The sequence below is a fragment of the Nycticebus coucang genome, chromosome 21 (genome assembly GCF_027406575.1).
Source record: "Nycticebus coucang isolate mNycCou1 chromosome 21, mNycCou1.pri, whole genome shotgun sequence".
Taxonomy (NCBI): domain Eukaryota; kingdom Metazoa; phylum Chordata; class Mammalia; order Primates; family Lorisidae; genus Nycticebus; species Nycticebus coucang.
In genome coordinates, this window is record NC_069800.1 from 14,214,969 (window position 1) to 14,235,222 (window position 20,254).

At 43.7% G+C, this 20,254-nt stretch overlaps 1 protein-coding gene across 6 annotated transcripts in view; it reads left to right on the forward strand.

The window, feature by feature from the left end:
- RALGAPA2 (Ral GTPase activating protein catalytic subunit alpha 2) overlaps positions 1 to 20,254 on the forward strand; it is a 382,487-nt gene that overhangs the window by 217,992 nt on the left and 144,241 nt on the right. For all 6 annotated transcript variants that reach the window (XM_053574245.1, XM_053574242.1, XM_053574243.1 and 3 more), the window contains 6 exons: positions 5,826 to 5,954; positions 6,723 to 6,781; positions 10,950 to 11,058; positions 17,266 to 17,376; positions 18,638 to 18,706; positions 18,982 to 19,119. In XM_053574245.1, coding sequence (XP_053430220.1) covers positions 5,826 to 5,954; positions 6,723 to 6,781; positions 10,950 to 11,058; positions 17,266 to 17,376; positions 18,638 to 18,706; positions 18,982 to 19,119 — 615 coding nt within the window. The remainder of the gene's footprint in view (positions 1 to 5,825; positions 5,955 to 6,722; positions 6,782 to 10,949; positions 11,059 to 17,265; positions 17,377 to 18,637; positions 18,707 to 18,981; positions 19,120 to 20,254) is intronic.

A 20,254-nucleotide genomic window follows, 5' to 3' on the forward strand; every position in this document is an offset into this window, starting at 1 on the left:
GAGTAAGATTCTAGCAGCCACAGTAGAATCATGTCCAGGACCCAGAGAGCGGTTAGTATAGGAACCATTAATTCTGCTGTGTGAAAGTGGAGGGGAGGACACATGTCAGAGGAGTCTTGAAGGAAGAAGTGACCTGATGCTTAGACCTGACAGATGAGGCCAGGGTGTCACCTCACCCAGTCACAGAGGACAGCAGGCTTCCCTTATCTCACAGCAGAGCCTGTTGAGTATCCCTGGGGATAAGGAAGTGATGAAGGCCATCAAACCCTGTGTCCCCACGGGGAATATAGGCATCAAAGAAATGCATAATGTGTCCAGAAGTGACGAATGCAAAGGGAAAACAGGAAGCAGGGAGCCAGTTAGCCTACAGGCTGGGTGTCATTTCTCCACCTGGAGAACGCATGATGTCTCACATTTACATGAAAATATTGAAAGTGGAGAACTTTAAGTGGCTTTTACCTATTAAATGAAAAAATAAAAAGGGGCTAGGTAAGGCAGGAGTGCTAAATTCTGAATCTGGGTGTTGGGTATGTCTCCACACTTTTTAGTTTAAAGATTTTCTTAAATACGGGGTCAGTAGAGGAGGTGGACTTCTGTGCCATGAGATTACAGAGCTCTCTGGTGAGCTAGGGCTTGGAGGTGTGTGATGTTTTCTTGACCCTGAGTGGAGATACCAAACAAGCAGTCAGAGCCACAGATCTGGAGTTCAGGAAGGAAGTCTGGGCTAGAGAGACTGTGTCAGGAGTCAGCAGCATGCAGGGGCGTTTAACCTACGGCCCTCCTCTCTCAGGTATGCTCCTTTGGGAGAGGACAAAGAATGCATTTACCATCCCAAAGGTTAGGTCCTGGGAAGTGGGAGGTTCTAGCAAAGGAGACCGCCAGGGCTCCTTGGAACAAAATAAAGGTGTCCCAGAGTCCCCCTGATTAGTGTCAGGTGCAAGAGAGCTGTCAACCACATGAAGTGCCATCGCCAGGTCAGATAAGGCCTGGACGATGACCACTGAGTTTCCATTACGGAGGTCATGTGCCAAAACTATGTCCTCACTGCCCAGCTTTGGCAAAGCTTAACGTTTTGCTGCAGTCATGTCAAATGTTTGTATCATCCCTGATGTCGTTGCCCCGTGCTGAGCAGTCACCATTCTTGCTTCCGTGGCTGCGTGACACCTTTCTCTCCCTGGTGGCATGCATTGGCACTCCTGTTGGAGTTGGGAGTCAGACAGCATCATTCCTCCAACAGAAGGAGATGACAATGGGGCCTTGTGGCCTGTGGGTCCTTCCCCAGGCAGCCTGGATCGTTTTCTCAGGCTCCTTCGGTGGTGGCTCCCCCGGGCCCCGTGTGCACCCACTGGTGCTCTCTGGGCTCTGCACGTGGGACCTCTCACAGTTACGTGGGTCCCCTGGGTCCTCAGCCTCTGCCTTCCCTGCTGCCTGCCGTGTGCCTCCTGCCCCTCAGCTGGCTTCCTCCCTCCTGCCAGCCTGCCTGACTTCTGCTCTGCAGCTCCTCCCTCCTGCCAGCCTGCCTGACTTCTGCTCTGCAGCTCCCAGCGGCAGTTTGTTGCACTTTCCTGACCGTGAATACCTCATGCTAGAGAATCTCTCTCTGTGAGTTTTACATTTTCTTTTATTTACCTCTGTGCTTGTTGAGGACCCAGCTGGGGGAAAATGAAGACCTGGGTTCCCATGGTATCCCCAATAGGTCAATCTTAAAGCATGTGCTTTAAAGAGTCGCGAGTTACTGCAATTTGCCCATCCTCTCTGAGCCCACATGCCACAACCCGTGTCTCTCTTTCATTTTATTCCTCCAGTGCCTAACAGGATAGGCCCAGTGTGGACCATGGCCAAATCCAGTGTCCATCACTTATGAACCGTATAGCTTTGAATGCTCTTAAATTTCTTTGAGCTTCAGTTTTCTCTCTGGAAAATGGAAATGCTAATAGTATCTCCTTCACTGGGCTGTTGAGGGCATTCTCTGAGGAAATGCTTGTAAAGCACTCAGAACAGCGCCTGGCATAGAGTGAGCACTACCTTGGTTTTCTTTTAATTTCAGATTACTACGAGGGTACAGATGATTAAAATATGCATTGTATGCATTTCTTCGGTAAAGTTCAAGTTGTAGTTGAGCCCTCACCTCGGGGGTGTGCCGTGTACCCTTACATGGAACGCCTTACCCATGGCCCTTCTCTCCAACCCCCATTTGTATTTGTGTTTTTCTCTCCTGTGAGCACGTAGTTGTTTACCTGCTGGCTTCACATTAGTATTGAGGACATTGGGTTCTTGCTTTTCCATTCTTGAGATGCTTTACTAAGAAGAATGTTCTTCAACTTTATCCAGGTTAATACAAAAGATATAAAGTGAAGATATATTTTCACATCTTTTTAATGGCTGTTAGTACTCCATGGTACACATACACCACCCTTTACTAATCCATTCCTGGGTGGATGGGCACTTGGGTTGGTTCCACATCTTGGCAATTGTGAATTGAGCTGCAGTAAACATTCTAGTGCAAATGTCCTCATGGTAAAATGATTTTTTTTTTCTTCTGGGTAGATACCTAGTCATGGGATTGTGGGATCAAACTGGTTTACTTTTAGGTCTTTGAGGATTCTCCATACTTCTTTCCAAAGGGGCTATATTAGTTTGCAGTCCCACTGACAGTATAAAAGTGTTCACTTTTTCCCATATCCACACCAGCATCTGTAGCATTTGGATTTTGTGATGTGGCCTATTCTCCCTGGAATTTGGTGACATCTCAGGCTGGTTTTGATTTGCGTTTCTCTGATGATGAGGAACTATGAGCATTTTTTCCTGTGTTTGTCTGTCTTCTTCAGAGAAGGTTCTGTTGAAGTCTTTTGCCCACTTATAAATGGGCTTGTTTGTTCTTTTCTTACTGACTAGTTTGAGTTCTCTGTAGATTCTAGTTTTCAGCCCTGTGTCAGATTGGTAGCATGCAAATATCTTCTCCCATTCTAGAGGCTGTTTGCTTTAGTTTTTAGATCCTTTGGTGTTGCTGCAATTGCCAAGGGGACCTCTTCCCAGGCTGATTTTTTTCAAGAGGTTTCCCCAGACTTTCTTCTAGAATTTTTATGTTTTGTATCTGAAATTTAAATCTTTTATACAGTGACAGTCAATTTTTGTAAGTGATAAGAGGTACAGGTCCAGTTTCAGTCTTCTACATGTGGGTAACCAGTTCTCCCAGTAGCACTTATTAAACAGGGATTCTTTCCCCTAGTATATGCTTTTGTTTGGTTTATGAAAGATCAGATGGTAATAGGCGGCTGGGTTCATCTCTAGATTCTCTGCTCTATTCCACAGGTCTGAATTTCTGTTTTTTCTGCCACACTATTTGAGCACTATAGACTTGTAGTATAATACAACCACGAAGTCTGGTAACATGATGCCTCCAGACTGGACTCTTTATTTCTTAAAATTGCATTGGATTTCAGAGTTTTTTCTGATTCCCTATGAAATGAAGTACTATTTTTTCCAGTTCTTCAAAGTCTGACATTGGTACTTTAATGGGGATTGCATTAAATCTGTGGATTGCTTTGGGTACTCTGCACACTTACACAGTATTGATTCTTCCCAGCCATGCGCATGGCATGTTCTTCCATTTGTTGACAGCTTCTGCTGTTTCTTTTCTCAGAGTTTCACAGTTTGCTCTATAAAGACCCTTCATGTCCTGTGTTAGTAGGTATATTCCCAGGTATTTCATTTTCTTTGAAGCTATTGTGAAGGGTATTGTGTCTTTGATCTGATTGTCAGCTTGACTGTTATTGGCGTATATGAAGGCTACTGATTTGTGGACATTGATCTTGTATCCCAAGTTTTTATTGTATTCCTTGATCACTTCCAGGAGCCTTGTGGTTATGTTTCTGGGGTTTTCTAAGTATAAGATCATGTCATTAGCAATGTGAAAGTTTGACTTCCTGTGTCCCCGTTTTTGTATCCTTAATAGCCTTCTCTTGCCTGATTGCATTGGGTAGAACTTCCAACACTGTGGCAATAGTCAATATCCTTGCGCAGCTCTAAGCAGAAAAGTTGTCAGTTTTTCTCCATTCAGTATGATATTGGCTGTGGTTTCTCAGGGATGGCCAGTTTGAGAAACGTTCCATCTATGCCTCTTTTCTTTCCTTCCCTTCCACTTTCCTTCCCCGTCTCACTTTGTTGCCCTCTGCAGAGTATGGTGGCATTGCAGCTCACAGCAATCTCAAATTCCTGGGATTAAGTGATTCTCCTGCCTCAGCCTCCCGACTAGCTGGGACTACAGGTGCCCTCCACAACGCCTGACTATTTTTTTGTTGTACTTGTCATTGTTTAGCTGGCTCGGGCCAGGTTCGAACCCACCAGCCTTGGTGTATGTGGCTGGCACCATAACCACTGAGCTATGGGTGCTGAGCCATATGCCTGTTTTCTTAAGTGTCTTGGCAGAAAAGGTTGCTGAATTTTCTCAAATGCTTTTTTTTATATCTATTGAGAGGATGGTCTTTGTTTTTGGTTCTGTTATATGGTGAATTACATTTATGGATTTACATATGTTGAACAAGCCTTGCATCCCTGCAATAAATAAAGCCCTGATCCTGATGTATACACGCATCTTTAATGTGTAGCCATATTTTGTTTGTTAGGACTTTATGGACTATTTTTGCATCAGTGTTCGCTGATGATATTGGTTTGTAGTTTTCCTTTTTGTGTGTCCTTCCTGGTTTTGATACCAAGGTGGTATTTGCCTCGTAGAATGTGTTGAGAAGGATTCCTTTCTTCTCTATTTTTTTAAGGATATTAAAGTATATGTTTATTTTGTATCAGAGAGAGGGAAGAGAAGTGGGGGGAAGAGATGAGAAAGAGAGAAAGAAAACAGAGCAGGGAGTGAGAGGGGGAGATGGGCGGGGAGTGAGAGAAAGGAGCAAGAGGCTGGTGTGGTGTCCCGAACAAAGAAAGGAAGAACGGCAGCCCCTTCTCCGTGTTTTGAAATAGGTTCTGTGATACTGGTATGAGCTCCTCTTTGAAGGTTTGGTAGAATTCTGTTGTAAAACTGTCTGATTCAGGACTTTTTGTTTTTGGAAGATTTATTATTGTTGCAATTTCAGTCTGTTCAAAATTGTTACACGATAATCAATAGGCACATGGGTATACGGACACACAGGTGAGTAGGTGGATGACAGACTTCTGTAGCCCTGCACCTGCTCTTTGCTAATCATAGCTGCTGGTACATGTTGCCTGAGGTGAAATCTAGTAAAATGCTTCTTTTAATATATACCGATTTCCATGATGGACAAGTAAGTGAAGAGTATCTCCCTTGATAGTATCTCACTTTATGTGATTTTGCAAAGTAGTTCTTGGTGACATCGGGAAATTTGGGAAATGGTGTCTTCTCTTTCTGTCGCCGTCTGATGGTTACCTCCAATTGCACTTTCTTTACATTTTCCTTAATTGTTCTTAACAGCAAAAATAATACTATGTTGATATCATTTACCCTGTTGTGTTGAGAGCGTTAACTCAAAAACACTGTAAAATAGTCATAACCAAATCTTTTGACATCCTAATTCCGAATCAATCTGCAAACTAGTTTTCATAACACTTGTTTATAACCAAGTATATTGATATTTTCCATTCCTTGTAAATTGGCTTTTTCATTTAGGCAAACATGTCTTGCTCAAATATTCACCTGGGGAAAAGTAACTCAGCCTAATTTTATATTTCTCATCTAGGATAAAATAATTATAAAGATTCCCTCTTACGACCATAAAGAGTAAAACATGTTGTTGCTTATCTAAACTTTCTCACTTACAAAAAGAAAAATGTGTGTCTCACTTCTTTGTGTGCAGGCACCTCGTTCAGAAGCTCTCACTATTCTGGGTTCTCTTGTCTGCTTTCCAAATACCTACCGGGAGATCCCTTTACTGCAGTCAGCGCCGGAGAAGAATGAGATTGTTACGGGAACGGAAGATGTCAAGGTACGTAACAGATTTCACTGGCTTTCAAATTGATAATTCTAGCTATATGTTGTCTCTTCTTTTATTTTACATTAATGTACTTGTCCCTGAAATTTTGCTCTATCTTTTCAGTGTTTCAGTAGGTGTTTTTACAAGGCCATTTTATGTATTAGATTCACAGCATACTGCAGATAGATGTTATAGCTGTGTCCCTTGGGTGTTTTTTATTAGACCTATTTATTGCACCTAGGGATCATAGTTACATAATGAATTATCCTTTGTAATAATTTTATTAGCTGAACTATGAATCATGTTGCATTCGTGCACCAAATTAATTTATAAAAAATAATTGAAATAAACTCAATTTTCAATCCTATTGTTGGCCTGAGAAGAAAAGTAAGCATTTGTTCTCTCCTCAGCTAACTTGGAGGCAGACAAAAATGGTCTCAAAATCCTAGAATCAATCAGTCTGTAATACACAATTACAATATGTTACTTGACATACAATACCTAATCCAATTAAAGTAAAAGAAGACCAGGATTTTCCTATCTGAAAGTCTCATTCGGTTTGCGAAGTTTTCACTGTAAACCAGAAGCACTCTTCTCCAGCCTCGCTTAGTGAGCCCGGGGAGGGCCTGTGGGGGCCTCGGTCAGGCTGCTCGTCCTAGCCCCATATTCCTCCTTCCTCCCGGTTCTCTCTGGGAAAAGAGCTGCCTGCAGTGTGGTCAGAACATGTGGGAAACCAACTATGACACAAAGTTTTAATTTTACTTAATTTTGTGTTTTTAGCTTTACCTCATAAATATTTTGCTGAAGAATGCCACAGAGGAACCAAATGAAAGCGCAAGGTAAATGTTGAATGAGAGGCAAACTATTTTAGAAGTTAAGATACACATTTATGTGTAAACAGTTTATGTTAAAAACACTCTTTCACATTACTCGAACACATAATAAAAAGCATACAAAGAATTATGTTGGGAACATCTTTCCTTAATTCTTTTAAAAGGCACCATTAGTAAGTGAACATAGCAAGCTGCAGAAATTATGCATAATATACTACCTATTGTGTAAAGGAAAGCAGTATTACAAATATATACATAGGTGCCCTGATACTTTCTGTAAGAAAGAAAATGGAAGTATAAGCCAACAATTAATCGAAATGGTGTATGTGTAGGGTAGCAGTTCTCAACCAATGAGGATTTTATACCCCAACAGATAAATTTGGAAGTGTCTGGAAATACTTTGGTTGCTTCTGCCAGTCCTCTGAGGTTACTGGAAGTGTATGGTCAAGATGTGAGGTTTTCTGGGTCACTTAGATGATGAAAACCTTGTACTTCTCCCAGCCGGGAACACTGATGGGGAGGATGCCTGTCTCTGGTCCTCCACTTCCCACTCAGCGTCTTGCGGCCTCCTAGGGATTGGCTCCTTCCAAGACAGCAGCCCTCCCTCATCACCATCTCATCAGCTCTTTTTTGATTTTAAGAGTTTTTTTTCCTTTTGTGTTTTGTCTTCCTTGGTTACCCTCAGTGGACAGTTTAGCCTAAATTTCCTAATGTGCCATTCCCAGGAACTACATATTCATTGTCAATTTGCTGACATTAAACTAAACTTTCATTTTGGGGTTAACCCAACTTGGTTTGTGTGGTATTGGATCTAGCTTGGATAGTATTTTTGACCGGGAGGGAGTTGGATGGCCTATAATTTCCCTTCCCCATTTTCCCTTTGCCAGGTTTGGTTATGAGGTTATGTGATCTCACAAAATTGAGTTAATTACTATTTTATTCAGAAAGAGTTTTTACAGAATTTAGAGTTAATATTCTTGTGTATTTTGGTACACCTTGATGGTAAGACTGTCTAGGTCTGGGATTTTCTTTGTGAGAAGCTTAACCACTACCTTGTTCTCTTCGATAATTTTGGGAGTATTAAAGTTTTCTTCCCTTTTTTTTTTTTTTTGGCAGTTTTGATGAACCAAACCTTTCTAGGAATTTGTCCATTTTTACCTAAGTTTTAGAATATATTGGGGTGTGAGTTGTCTCTTTCCTCCTCTTTCATGTCTTCACTTCTGTAGTTTTATCCACCTTTTAATCTCCGACACTTCTTGTGTATTCTTGGATTTTTTTAACTAGTCTTGCCAAAGATTTGTCAACTTTGTTAGTCTTTTCAAAGATTAGACTTTTGTCTTTTTCAGCCTCTCTATTTGTTTCTATTTCCAATTTTCTGTTCATTGTTTTTCTTTCTTCTACCTTCTTTACATTCAGCTTTCTTACTTTTTAAGTTGAATATTTAGTATTCTAATTCTCAGCCTTTATTAATATGAACATTTAAGACTGTATGTTTATTTCTAGGTGCTACTTTATCTGAATTTTGTATGTCTTGATATGTAATATTTTTCCATTCTAGTTTTTTTCTACTTGTCATTATGATTCTTTCATTGAGTCATGAGTTAGTTACAAGTATATTTAATTTCCAAACATATGGTTATTTCTGTTAATATTTGTGTTTTTGTTACTAATGTCTTAGTTGATGACATTGTAAATCAAAACATTATTGAGGTTTAGTTTATGCCCAATATGTAGTCAGTTTTGGGGAAATGTACCATATATGCTTGAAAAGAATGTATGCACTATTCTTTAATAGATGGGTACAGTGTTCTAGGTGTGCCCATTAGATTAAAATGTTTTAATCAGATGCTTCAAATAGTCTGTATCCAAGTTAATATTTTTCATCAGCTTGCTAACTTACTGAAAGATACATGTTAAAATCTTCCATTATTATGGTAGATTTATCTCTTTTGCCTTGTATATCTGTCACATTTTGCTTTATATATCTGTGATTAGTTACATAGAGTTTAGAATTATCCTATTTCTGTAGTGAATCAAATCTTATAATACTTATGTAGCAACCCTTTTTATTTCTAAGGATGATTTTATCTTAAAGACCACTTTGATACTGATTTAGCTGTTTTTATAATATTCCTATTAAATTAGCCATTCTTTTAAATTAGCCTTTCTATATTCTTTTCCTTTAGACATCTTTGCCAAAACTTGTCTGATATTTATTTATTTGGAGACAGAGTCTTACTCTCATCCCAGCAGTGGCATCATTGTAGTTCACAGCAACCTCCGACTCCAGGGCTCAAACGATCCTCCTGCCTCAGCTTCCCAAGTAGCTGAGACTGTAGCCACATGCCACAATGCCTGCTAATTTTTTGTTCTTGCTCTTGCTGAGGTTGGTTTTGAACTTCAGAGCTTAAGTGATCCTCCTGCCTTGGCCTCCCAGAGTGCTGGGATTACAAGTGTGACCCATAGCCCCTGGCCTCATCTTTTATTTTTTAATTTAAGCTTCAGTTCATTTACAGTTGTTGTAATTACTGCTTTATTTGGATGTAATTCTTTTATGTTATACTTTACTTTTGATTAGGTTTTCTTGGTATGTTTTTTTGTTTCTCCTTTATTTATCTTTCATTTCTTCCTCCTTTTTCTCTCTCTCTCCCCCCTCCCTTTCTCTCTTCTACAGTTTTACTACAGTTTACTACTTCAGTTTTCCTTAAGAAGCCATAGACCCCCTTACAGTTCTTGCAGAGGCTATCTAGAAATGTTGACATGCGTGCTTATCTGCTCTGAGTTGTCTCTCCTTACCCTCTTTCTGAACAGTGCCTGTTCCTTACAACGTAGCCTCCTGGTCCAGCTCCTGCCTCCCCGCCGCTCTCCTCTACAGAACTTCAGAATGTTAGAGCATCTCAGGGTTTAGGGCATGTCCTATTATGTCTCTGTGACTTCCTGGGCACTCTTACCCATTCTAACCAGCCTTCAAATACCATCTTCTTGCTAACAATCCCCAGTTTATTTACCTGGCCCCTCCATTGAACCCCTTGTAGATTCAAGTTTATATCCTTGACATCTCACTTGAATGCCTCAATTTGTCCAAACTTAACACAAACATAACTGAACCCTTAAGTCTGTCCTCTGGCCCCCACTTCTCCAGAGCCTGACTGTCCCTCAGATTTCATCTCAGCAAATGGTGCCACCATCTACCCAGGTTTTAGGGAAAAACTCTTATTAATTTCTTCCTTTTTCGTATGTCTACCACATTCAAATCATCAATACTTCTTGACTATTCATCTTCCTTGCCCTTTTGTTTAGTATAGAAAGCCAGCCACATTTCTGCAGAGTTAAAAATAGAATAGAAGGCTCCGCAAGTAGCACACAATGGTTAAGGCGCCAGCCACATACACCAAGACTGGTGGGTTTGAACATGGCCCTGGGCCAACTAAAGCAACAGTAACAACTGCAACAACAACAACAACAACAAAATAGCTGGGTGTTGTGGTGGGTGCTTGTAGTCCCAGCTACTTGGGAGGCTGAGGCGAGAGAATCGATTAAGCCCAGGAGTTTGAGGTTGCTATGAGCTGTGATGCCACAGCACTCTACCCAGGGCAACAGAGTGAGACTCTGCCTCAAAAAAAAGAAAGAAAAGAAAATAGAAATGTGTATGTTATTGTTGGTTTTCTTACAAGAATAACTTGTCCTACCACATTGTTTAGAAGAAATAACAGTGCGATTTATTTTGGAAGTTGTATTCAAATCTAAGGTTTATCTCACGTTTGTGTTGAGTCTTATGCATGTTATTGTAAGGAAAACAGTTATAAACTCAATTTTCAGCAGTTTTCTAAGATGTATGTTTTTTATTCCTCAAAAATACCTTGAAACAATAAGATGTAATTACAGATTAGTTTCAACAAAAATAAGTGGTATATGGGCTAGGACAATTAACAGAACATATGTCATTTGTCTTGTTAAATACTTAAGTCCTGACCATTGTTATTGTTTCTATTTGTCCCAGAAACTGACTGCTTGAGAGTGCCTTATATTTTCTCTCAAGACATTCTGTTAATATATATCTATCACTTTTGTCATTTAGTATTAAGAGATTTGAAGTATTTTTTTAATTTTGAAATTCCAAGAAAATGTTACAAGTTTCATGAGGATTTTCTTCCTTTTTCTTCTTTTTAAAAAGATGTATTTCCGTCTGCTCCCTTGGCGTCTGGATATGCGAAGAGCTTGCCCAGTGCACACGCCACCCTCAGGTGAAGGAGGCCATCAATGTGATAGGCGTGACTCTGAAGGTATCGCCACTTTGTGATGTTTCTTGACATTGACTATCTCCCGGGGGGCGGCGCCTGTGGCTCAAGGAGTAGGGCGCCGGCCCCAAATACTGGAGGTGGTGGGTTCAAACCCAGCCCCAGCCAAAACCTGCAACAACAACAACCAAAAAGTAAGCTATCTCCTAGGCAGGTAGCAGTTTTAGCCCCATTGTTACCGTCCCTTATATTACAGAGAGGTTGTGAGTGAACGTTCCTTTTCGAAAGCGTGGTGAATGTGCTGGGAGGTTTCCAGGACAGGCCACCAGGGGCTGCTTCCTTATTAGCAGCTGCAACCGGTCGCCAGTGGTCGAATGGGGTTCCTCTGGTGGCAAGGAAGCTCCTGTGGCAAAGAGGATGCCTGTTTCCTGTTGATGGAAAGTGAGACTTGGTGGCCTGGGAGAGACCTGCGCAGTGTTCAGGGAGTGGCCTTGAGCATCTCCACCTGTCCTGTTGAGATGTCTTCCTGTCTTTGTTATGAGAAACTGAGCTGCCGCTGAGGAGGTGCTCACACTGAGCTGGGACACGGGAGCTCTGAGCTCCTTTGTTCATCTCCTGACAGCTCTGCAAGGAAGACGTCAGAATCCCTCCTTCACACCAGTCAAGGTCCAGAGAAATTAGGTCCCAGTCCCAGTGCCCTGCAGGTGTAAATGACAGACCCAGCATCAAAGGCAGACCTGTGGGGCATCAAAGACATAACTGTACTTCACACATGCCGTTAGGCTGCTTCCTCAACCAGAACTCAACTCCTGCTGCCCGCGCCCTAGCCTGGCCCTGCTAGAAATGGCAATGAATAAGCCTGGCCATCATTGTCCTTCCAGAATCAGTGAGTGCCTAGTCTCTGACAGGTACTGTGCTGAGGGTGTGTGAAACTTTTCAGTTCAAAGGTAAGTGTCCTGATTTTTACCATGGAGGAACTGGGGTGCAGGGGAGCTAAAGAAATTGTTCAAGCCTCTGGAGCAATCGCTTGGCTGAGCTGTACTTGAAACTCTGAATCATCCATCTGGCACCAATGTCTAGGCTCTTGATTGCCCATCTCTGGTGCTTGCCACATGCGGCTGTAAGACAGTCACCATCAGGCCAATGACAGCCTCAGTGCCACCTTTGTGCACTGTATACTTTGGCTCATGAAATACCCAGCCAGTGATGTCCCTACCCTTGGCTTGGCATCTGGCCCCGCCTGCCCAAGTGTACCCTCTAGCCACCCCCCCATCACATCACCTTCCCTGTTTGTCCTCCATAGCATGCGGGGGGTAGGGTGGGGCAGGAATGCCGGTGATGTCACAGATGCTGGGAAACACGGCTGCTGGTCTCTGTGAAGGGCAGAGAAACTGTCGAGCCACAGCAAGCACCCGAGAGTGAGCAGCCCTCAGCCTGAGCAGGGCGCAGACCCTGACCTTCGTCAGCTCCACGTTTCATGTGCAGAGAGGCCCCTTGAGGGGGTGTGTCAGTGCCACCTCCCCTCCCAGGTGAGGGAAACCAGCGACTGAGACCCCAGGGAGCTTGTCAGGAGCACACTCGGGGCCCTTGGGCCACAAGTCTGGGGTTCTCATGGCTAAAGTGTACAGGATACCTTTGACTCTCAAAACCTTGGAGAAATAGTCACATATAACTAAAGTGCAAAAAGTTGGATATAAATTATATATCTGTGTGGATACCAATTCAGTTTTTATTTATTTTTTACATTAGTGCATTTAGTGGGTACAATGTGCTGATTTCATATACAATTTGGAATGCTTACATCGTACTGGTTAATATGGAATACAGTAGCATCTCAGGATACAAAATACTCACAAGTCAGTAGCTTTTATGTATACCAATAACAGTCAAGCTGAAAAAATAGTCAACGACTCTATTCCTTTTACAGTAGTGCCAAAGAAGATGAAATATTTGGGAACTTACCTAACAAAGGATGTGAAAGATCTCTATAAAAGAGAATTATGAAATTCTGAGAAAAGAAATAGCTGAAGATGTTAGCAAATGGAAAAACATACCATGCTCATGGCTGTGAAGAATCAACATTGTTAAAATGTCCATATTACACAAAGAAATATACAAATTTAATGCAATCCCTATCAAAGCACCACCGTCATACTTTAAAGATCTGGAAAAAATAGTACTTCATTTTATATGGAACCAGAAAAATCCTCGAATAGCTAAGACATTACTCAGAAATAAAAACAAATCAGGAGGAATCACACTACCGGACTTCAATCTATACAATAAATCTGTAGTGATCAAAACAGCATGATATTGGCACAAAAACAAAGAGGTAGATGTCTGGAACAGAACAGAGAACCAACAAACGAACCCAGACACTTATCGCCAATTCAGTTTTTAAACACCCTTTCTCAATCTAAGATCTTTCAAATTTTAGCTATTTCTATTCTTTTATTATTAAATTAACCCCTCTTTCCTCTTTCCTTCCTTCCTTTTTTTTCCTTCCTTCTTGTTTCACTCTGTTGCCCTGGGTGGAGTGCTGTGGCATCATCATAGTTCATAGCAACCTCAAACTTTTGGGCTCAAGCAGTCTTGCCTCAGCCTCCTGAGTAGATGGGACCACAGGCTCCTACCACAAGGCTGGGCTAGTTTTTCTGTTTTTAGTAGAGGTGGGATTTTGCTTTTGCTCAGAACTGGTCTTGAACTCCTGAGCTCAAGGGATCCACCCATCTCAGTCTCCTGGAGCTGTAGGATTACAGGCGGGAGCCTCTGTGCCAAATTTTAACTTTTCTTAATTCTAGATGGTCTATAGTTAATGTAAGGTGGTTCCCTCATGTCGTCCCCTTACCTGGAAACACTTACAGTAATTCGATGGTAACTTAGAATGAAAGTGACACGTATGCACATACACAAATACATTTATACACACAGTCATAGCTTGATAAACAGTGGGACGTGTTCTGAGAAAAGTGTCATTAGGTGACTGCGTCACTGTGCACACCCGGACCGTGCAGCCCACTCCCTGCACGCCCAGGCCAAGGTCCGACCCATTGCTCCCACACCCCAAACCTATGGCAGTGCTTACCAAACCATCTGTTCCAGGCAGTTGTAACTCAGGACTAAGCGTGTGTGTATCTAAACACAGAAAGGTGCAATGAAAACATGGCATTAGGATCTTGTGGGACCACCTGTGTGGACGCAGTCCAGCACAGACAGAAGCACCGTTGGGTGTTGCATGATCACACGTGTTTGTATGTCGTGTGGAAGAGAGTTGGAAAGCGGTAACAGTAGAGGAATAAAATAGCAGAACAATGGACTTTTTTCTTTGTATTTCTGTACATTTTCAAAACTTAGGGAACTTTTCTATAATAATGTGAGACGTAAGGCACTAGAAAACTGCGACGCGACTACCTTACTCAGTGTCAGGCAGTGTCCCAGCACGCTGACTCATCCCTACCCTGGATAGACAGTACTGCATTCCTCCTGTTAGAAATAGGAAAAGGCTGAAGGGGGCAAGGAACTGGCTGCAGCTTGAACTGCTGGGAATTCCGAGGGCCAGAGGGCTGAGCAAGGCTGCCTTTAACTGTTGCAGTAAGGGTTAAGTCCTGTCCCTAGGGACGGGCTCTCCCTGTAGCAGCAGGGTAAGGGTATGTCCTTTCCCTAGGGATGGGCTCTCTCCTGCTGTGCAGATGAGGTTACTTCACTTTAGGACAGAGTCAGCTGAAGAACTGAGGACTGGAAGGGAAAGCGTTACCACCAGGAACAAAGGGAACAGCAGCACTCTTGAGGGGAGAGGCCTCAGGGAGGCTTTGGGGTTCTGCCGGGAGGGAAGGAAGTGAAGGGAGAAGAGGAGGCAGTGGGGCTTTGTCCCAAAAGGGCCACCTGCCTTGCAGGCTCTGCAGCTCCAGTATCCCCTTGCTAGAGAGCGTGCCCTTTAGAAGCCCTCTGCTAGGTGACCGGTGTGCTGGGGCAAATGAGGGGGCAAGGCCGGCTGTGGGCTGGGGAGGTTTTCCCTAAGGGGTGGTGATGAGAACACTCCCTGGGCCACAAGCAGTGTGGAACAGTGCGGCAGGGCTGCCTGCTGCCTGGAGAATTCCACGTGGCCAGTTGTTTGTGGTAGGGTAGCAGGCGGGTGGCATGTGGCCGCTGGCTGGGTTGGTTCTGAGCCACAGCTGTGCTCACCAAGTCTTGACATCCTTTCCTGGAGAATATGGGCCATGGGCCACAGAGGGACTTAAGTCCAGGCTGAGGTGAGCTGCCCACCCTGCCCCTCTGCCCCGTGTCCTGAGTGTCCCCAGCCTTCCTCCTCCTCCTCCTCACTGTGGCTCTGTCCCTCACACAGCTCACTCTGCTGGTGACTAAGTAGCCTTTGCCGGGCCCCTGCAGGTCCCCCTTCATGCTGCTGTCAGAGGAATCTACCCATGCACAGGTCTGAGCAGCACAGCCCACAGCCTGGAGTGTGCAGTCTCGTGTTCAGGGGCATACGTGAGCAGGTCCCTGCCTGCCCCACAATTGCCTTGAGAGCAGAGACTCTGCTGGCCGTAGTTCAGTGCCGGCGCGCCATCAGTCCCCCATGACCATGTGCTGGATGGAGGAGTGAGCAAATGGCTTATTTCATCTCCACTTTCCCCCCTCACCCATCATGAGTCAGTCACTCCATCCTGCTTGCAGCCCCCTGTGCCCTGCCTGGAAGGAGCCCTGACCCCTCCACATTTTCAAGTGCTGCTCAGCACTCTCCCCCATGGCGCCTTCCTTGTCTGCCTGTCTGTCTTCTCTCATGCCCAACCCTTTTGTCTCGGCTGGCACAGCTCTTGTCATGGCCCTCTTATCTGTTAATAGTCCTTGAATTCAGAGACTTGCCTGCCTTACCTTTCTGCCCCGTGACTTGGCCACTTCAGGGTGGCAGCCATGTCCCCGTACCCACTCACCTTCCCTCACTCAGTGGCCCATCTTCACAGTCCTTCATGTGCCTCACGGGGCACTTGGGGTGGTGAACAGGACAAGATCATCAGGGCAATGAGAAATACAAAAGCTCTGCTCTGACAGCCTGTAGTGCAGGACAGAGCTGGAGAGTGGGCTGCCACTCTGGATGGGTGTGGTGGCCTAACAGAGGAGATGATGTTCTGTGGCGCGATCTGAGGAATGTAGCTATGTCAGCCGTGTGCAGACCTGAGCAATGAGCGTCTTGTGCAGAGGCAGGCCGGCACCTGAGGGACGGAAAGAGGCCTGTGGACGTCAGGATCTGGCTGGCTGAGGAAAGCCGTGAGGAGCCCCTGAGTGCAGATACTACCACCCTGGGTTTTCCCCGCACCTGCCAACTGGGGCATCAGTAGCTATTTATTCTGTAGAACTGAAGTTAACCACTTCCCCTCTCCCCATTCTGGGCATCTGTCATGGACGTACTGGGCACTAACTTTCAGCGTCTACATGGTGCAAGTGTCAGAGGGCGTCAGCTGCCCCAGACTTGAAGTAAGGTTTCCCTAGACCAGGGACTCAGGATTGGCGATGAACCTTTCTGCTGTAGGTAATGAGGTGTGGGCAGCTGTCTTGCCCTTCATCCTTTCACGCATTTTCTGTATGAGAAAGTAAGGCCTGTAGGTGCTGCCCCTTTGACCTGCCGTCTCACAGTACATGGAAGCTCTGAGGAGACCTTAGTGGTGACCTGAGATCCACACCAGCCTCCGGAACACGCTCCAGATAACTCAGTGTATCAGAACTCGGAGTTACGTCCTCATAGTCTCTAATCGTGCACATTCTCAGTATGTTGTAAGAGTGAGTCAACTTTTATTTCGTAGGATAGAAAGTCATTTGATCCATCACTGTTTCTCTTAGTGTAGAATAAAATCACATCTACCTTTGCAGAGCTTTCGGGGAAGATGTATCAATGAGAGAATGAGTGAAATTCTTATAAAAGGTTCAGCACACCGGTTGATAATGTACTACGTTTTAATTTCCTCTAGTTGTCACAAATACGACGTGTGTACACGAAAGAAGGGATGGTTTTAATTTTCAAATGATTAAATGGCAGCCACTTGTTTTCATAGAACGTTACATGAATTAACTGAACCAGGCTACATAAGAGGCAATTATAGAATGGTGGTGTGATTATGTGTAAACTCTCTAGGAATGAGGCATGTTTCCAACAAATAAACATAACCTCACTGGACCTGGGAAGAAATAACTCTCATGTTCTTAAGAATAATGCACTTACTGAGTTATGTATTTATTCTGGGATCTTGTTTCCTTATATAGTTTCCTAACAAAACCGTGGCCCAGGTGGCCTGTGACGTTCTTCAGTTACTGGTCTCCTACTGGGAAAAGCTTCAGACATTTGAAAACTCTCTGCCTCGGAAAATGGCAGAAGTAAGTCTTTTTTCTATAATGCTCAAACATCAGCATTTCCTTTTTTATTGTATTTGACATTTGATTATAGATACTCAACTAATTGACAGAGAACCAACTGACTATAAAATTGCCACTCATCACTCGTTTTAAGGTTAAGCCGGGTGGTTCTTCTCTGCTGTGATCAGGCACCACATAAGGAGGGCAGCATCAGGAGTGCAAGCCTTCAGAGGCTTGTACTTGGGAAGTTTGAAAGGCAGACATGACGACGAGAGAAAGACCTTGTGTAGACTGAGCTCCGTTCATCAGGAGTCATGTGGGTGGTGCTGGTGAGCCGTAGGCAAAGGGCTGTGACACCCTACATGCAAGGGCGGAGGGTGCCTCTTGGAGTCTCTCCTAGACGAAAGCCCCGCACCACACTTTCTGCACAGCAGGATTGCCCAGCTGTCATGAGATTACTTCTGTAAGCACCTCCCTGGAGGTGATGGATGGGGGGAGGGACAGAAGCATCATCTCAACAGTGATGCCCTGGAGGGCAGTCGAGGGCAGTCTGCGTGGACATGAGCACACGCCCTCCCTCCTGTGGGAGTCCGTGGTGAGGCACATCTGTCCTGCTGATTTTTATAGCTGCACTTATTAAAGTATGTTCTGTTCTTTTATACATCCAGTAGTGACTGTCCGAGGAAATTTGATTTGTTCCTGTGAGGTATTACAGGGAGGGAGAAGAGGCAATACTGATGTATGTTTTTCTCAGCACTAGACAAATTTCACTGCTAAGATCACTTTGTTCTCTCAAAGACACATCAGAAGTCAGAGTGATTTTGGACCTTAAGTGACTTAGAGTGAAATAAAACTTTGGACACAGGAATAGAAAATGCTGCAAAATGTAAAGTAGGGTTTCCGGGGTGACCACGTAATATATCATCTAAATAGCAACACTGATGAGAGTGAAAGGGGTGGGATTAGACCGGAACAGCAGGTGGAGACCTGGGGTGATGTATAAGAATATTACACGGGAGCATTTTCATAATTATTTCTGAAGTATTTTTTGACTTCACTGTGAGAAGTATGGAGGCTGATAGTGGAAGTTTTGTGACTCCAAGAGACATACGCCTTTTTCTGCCCTCCCCAATTTCCCCAGCAGTAGAATAGAATGGGAGCCAGGCTTTTTGTCGCTGTTGTCTAGTGATTTGCGGGTTCAGCCTGAGGTCGTCTCAGGACTCTTAGCGTGGCTTCAGAACTGAACTGTGGTGTGTTTCATGGGGTCTCATTTCTCACGCAGATCCTCGTGGCCACGGTCGCTTTTCTTCTGCCAAGCGCAGAGTACTCCTCAGTGGAAACAGACAAGAAGGTAGGTGGCAGATGAGCTGAGTTTTCCCAGGAATTTTTTTTTAAAGGTAAAATAGAATAATAATAATATTACAAGTAGTGTTATCTTCTATAATATCCTTCTGTATTGGCCTTAACAGTCTTCCCTGTGAAATGCTGTTTATTTTGTTCACTTACCTTCCTCTCTTGCATCTGCGTGTGCCTTGAATAACTGCTGTAAGTGGGAGAGATTCTCTTGTTCATTATTATACGTAGTGAGGTTTAAAGTGTAAGTTGTTGGGCATGTTTTCCTTCCAGTTCATCGTCTCCTTGCTCCTCTGCCTCCTGGACTGGTGCATGGCATTGCCAGTGAATGCCCTTCTCCACCCGGTGTCTACAGTGGTCCTGGAGGAGCAGCACTCAGCCAGAGCCCCCCTGCTGGACTATATCTACAGGGTGAGCCTCTGCTTCGGCCTCAGGGCAGAGCGGGTAGATCTTTGTGTCAGAAATCTAGTCGTTTTCTGTCTTTACTTGTTTATCATTGCCCCTTTTGAAAAGGATTTATGGTAAGTTAAACTTTTTTTTTTTGTTTAATGAATAGCTTAAGAACTAAAAAGCAGCAGAACGGAGACAATTGTAGAGAAGCCGTGAGTATTAGGTGAAAGATGCATTTTCACACAACAGTCACTTAATCTTTAAACAACTGCAATTTGGTTAGAATTCCCCATTTTTCATGGAACATAATCTGTTATCTGCCTAAGTTAAGAAAAATCTGTTTATGTTATAGGAATATCTACAGCATTAGTTTCTTTCCCCCGTGGGCATATAGCTTCTTTTTTAATTAATTTGTTTATTTTTATTGATATATATTAAATGTCCATATTTTTAGGGTACTTGTGATAATGATTGATAATTGATAATTCAATCACATAATCAAATCAGGATAATTGGAATTATCTATCACCTTAAATATTTATCTTTTCTTTATGCTACGAATATTCAAATTATTTTCTTTCTTTCTTTTTTTTTTTTTTTTTTTTTGTAGAGACAGAGTCTCACTTTATGGCCCTCGGTAGAGTGCCGTGGCCTCACATAGCTCACAGCAACCTCCAACTCCTGGGCTTAAGCGATTCTCTTGCCTCAGCCTCCCGAGTAGCTGGGACTACAGGCGCCCACCACAACGCCTGGCTATTTTTTGGTTGCAGTTTGGCCAGGGCCGGGTTTGAACCCGCCACCCTCGGTATATGGGGCCAGCACCTTACCGACTGAGCCACAGGTGCCGCCCCAAATATTTTCTTTTAGCTATTTTGAAATGTACAGTCACGGGCTGGTGCAGTGGCTCACACGTGTAATCTTAGCACTTGGGAGGCTGAGGTGGGTGCATTGCCTGAGTTCACAGGTTCGAGACCAGCTTGAGCCAGTGCGAGACCTCATCTCTAAAAATAGTTGGGCATTGTGGCGGATGCCTTTAGTCTCAGCTATTCGAGAGGCTGAGGCAGGAAGATCACTTGAGCACAGTAGTTTGAGGTTACTAAACTCAAAGCTATGACGAGTTGAGCTATGACGCCATGGCACTCTACCGGGGCAACAT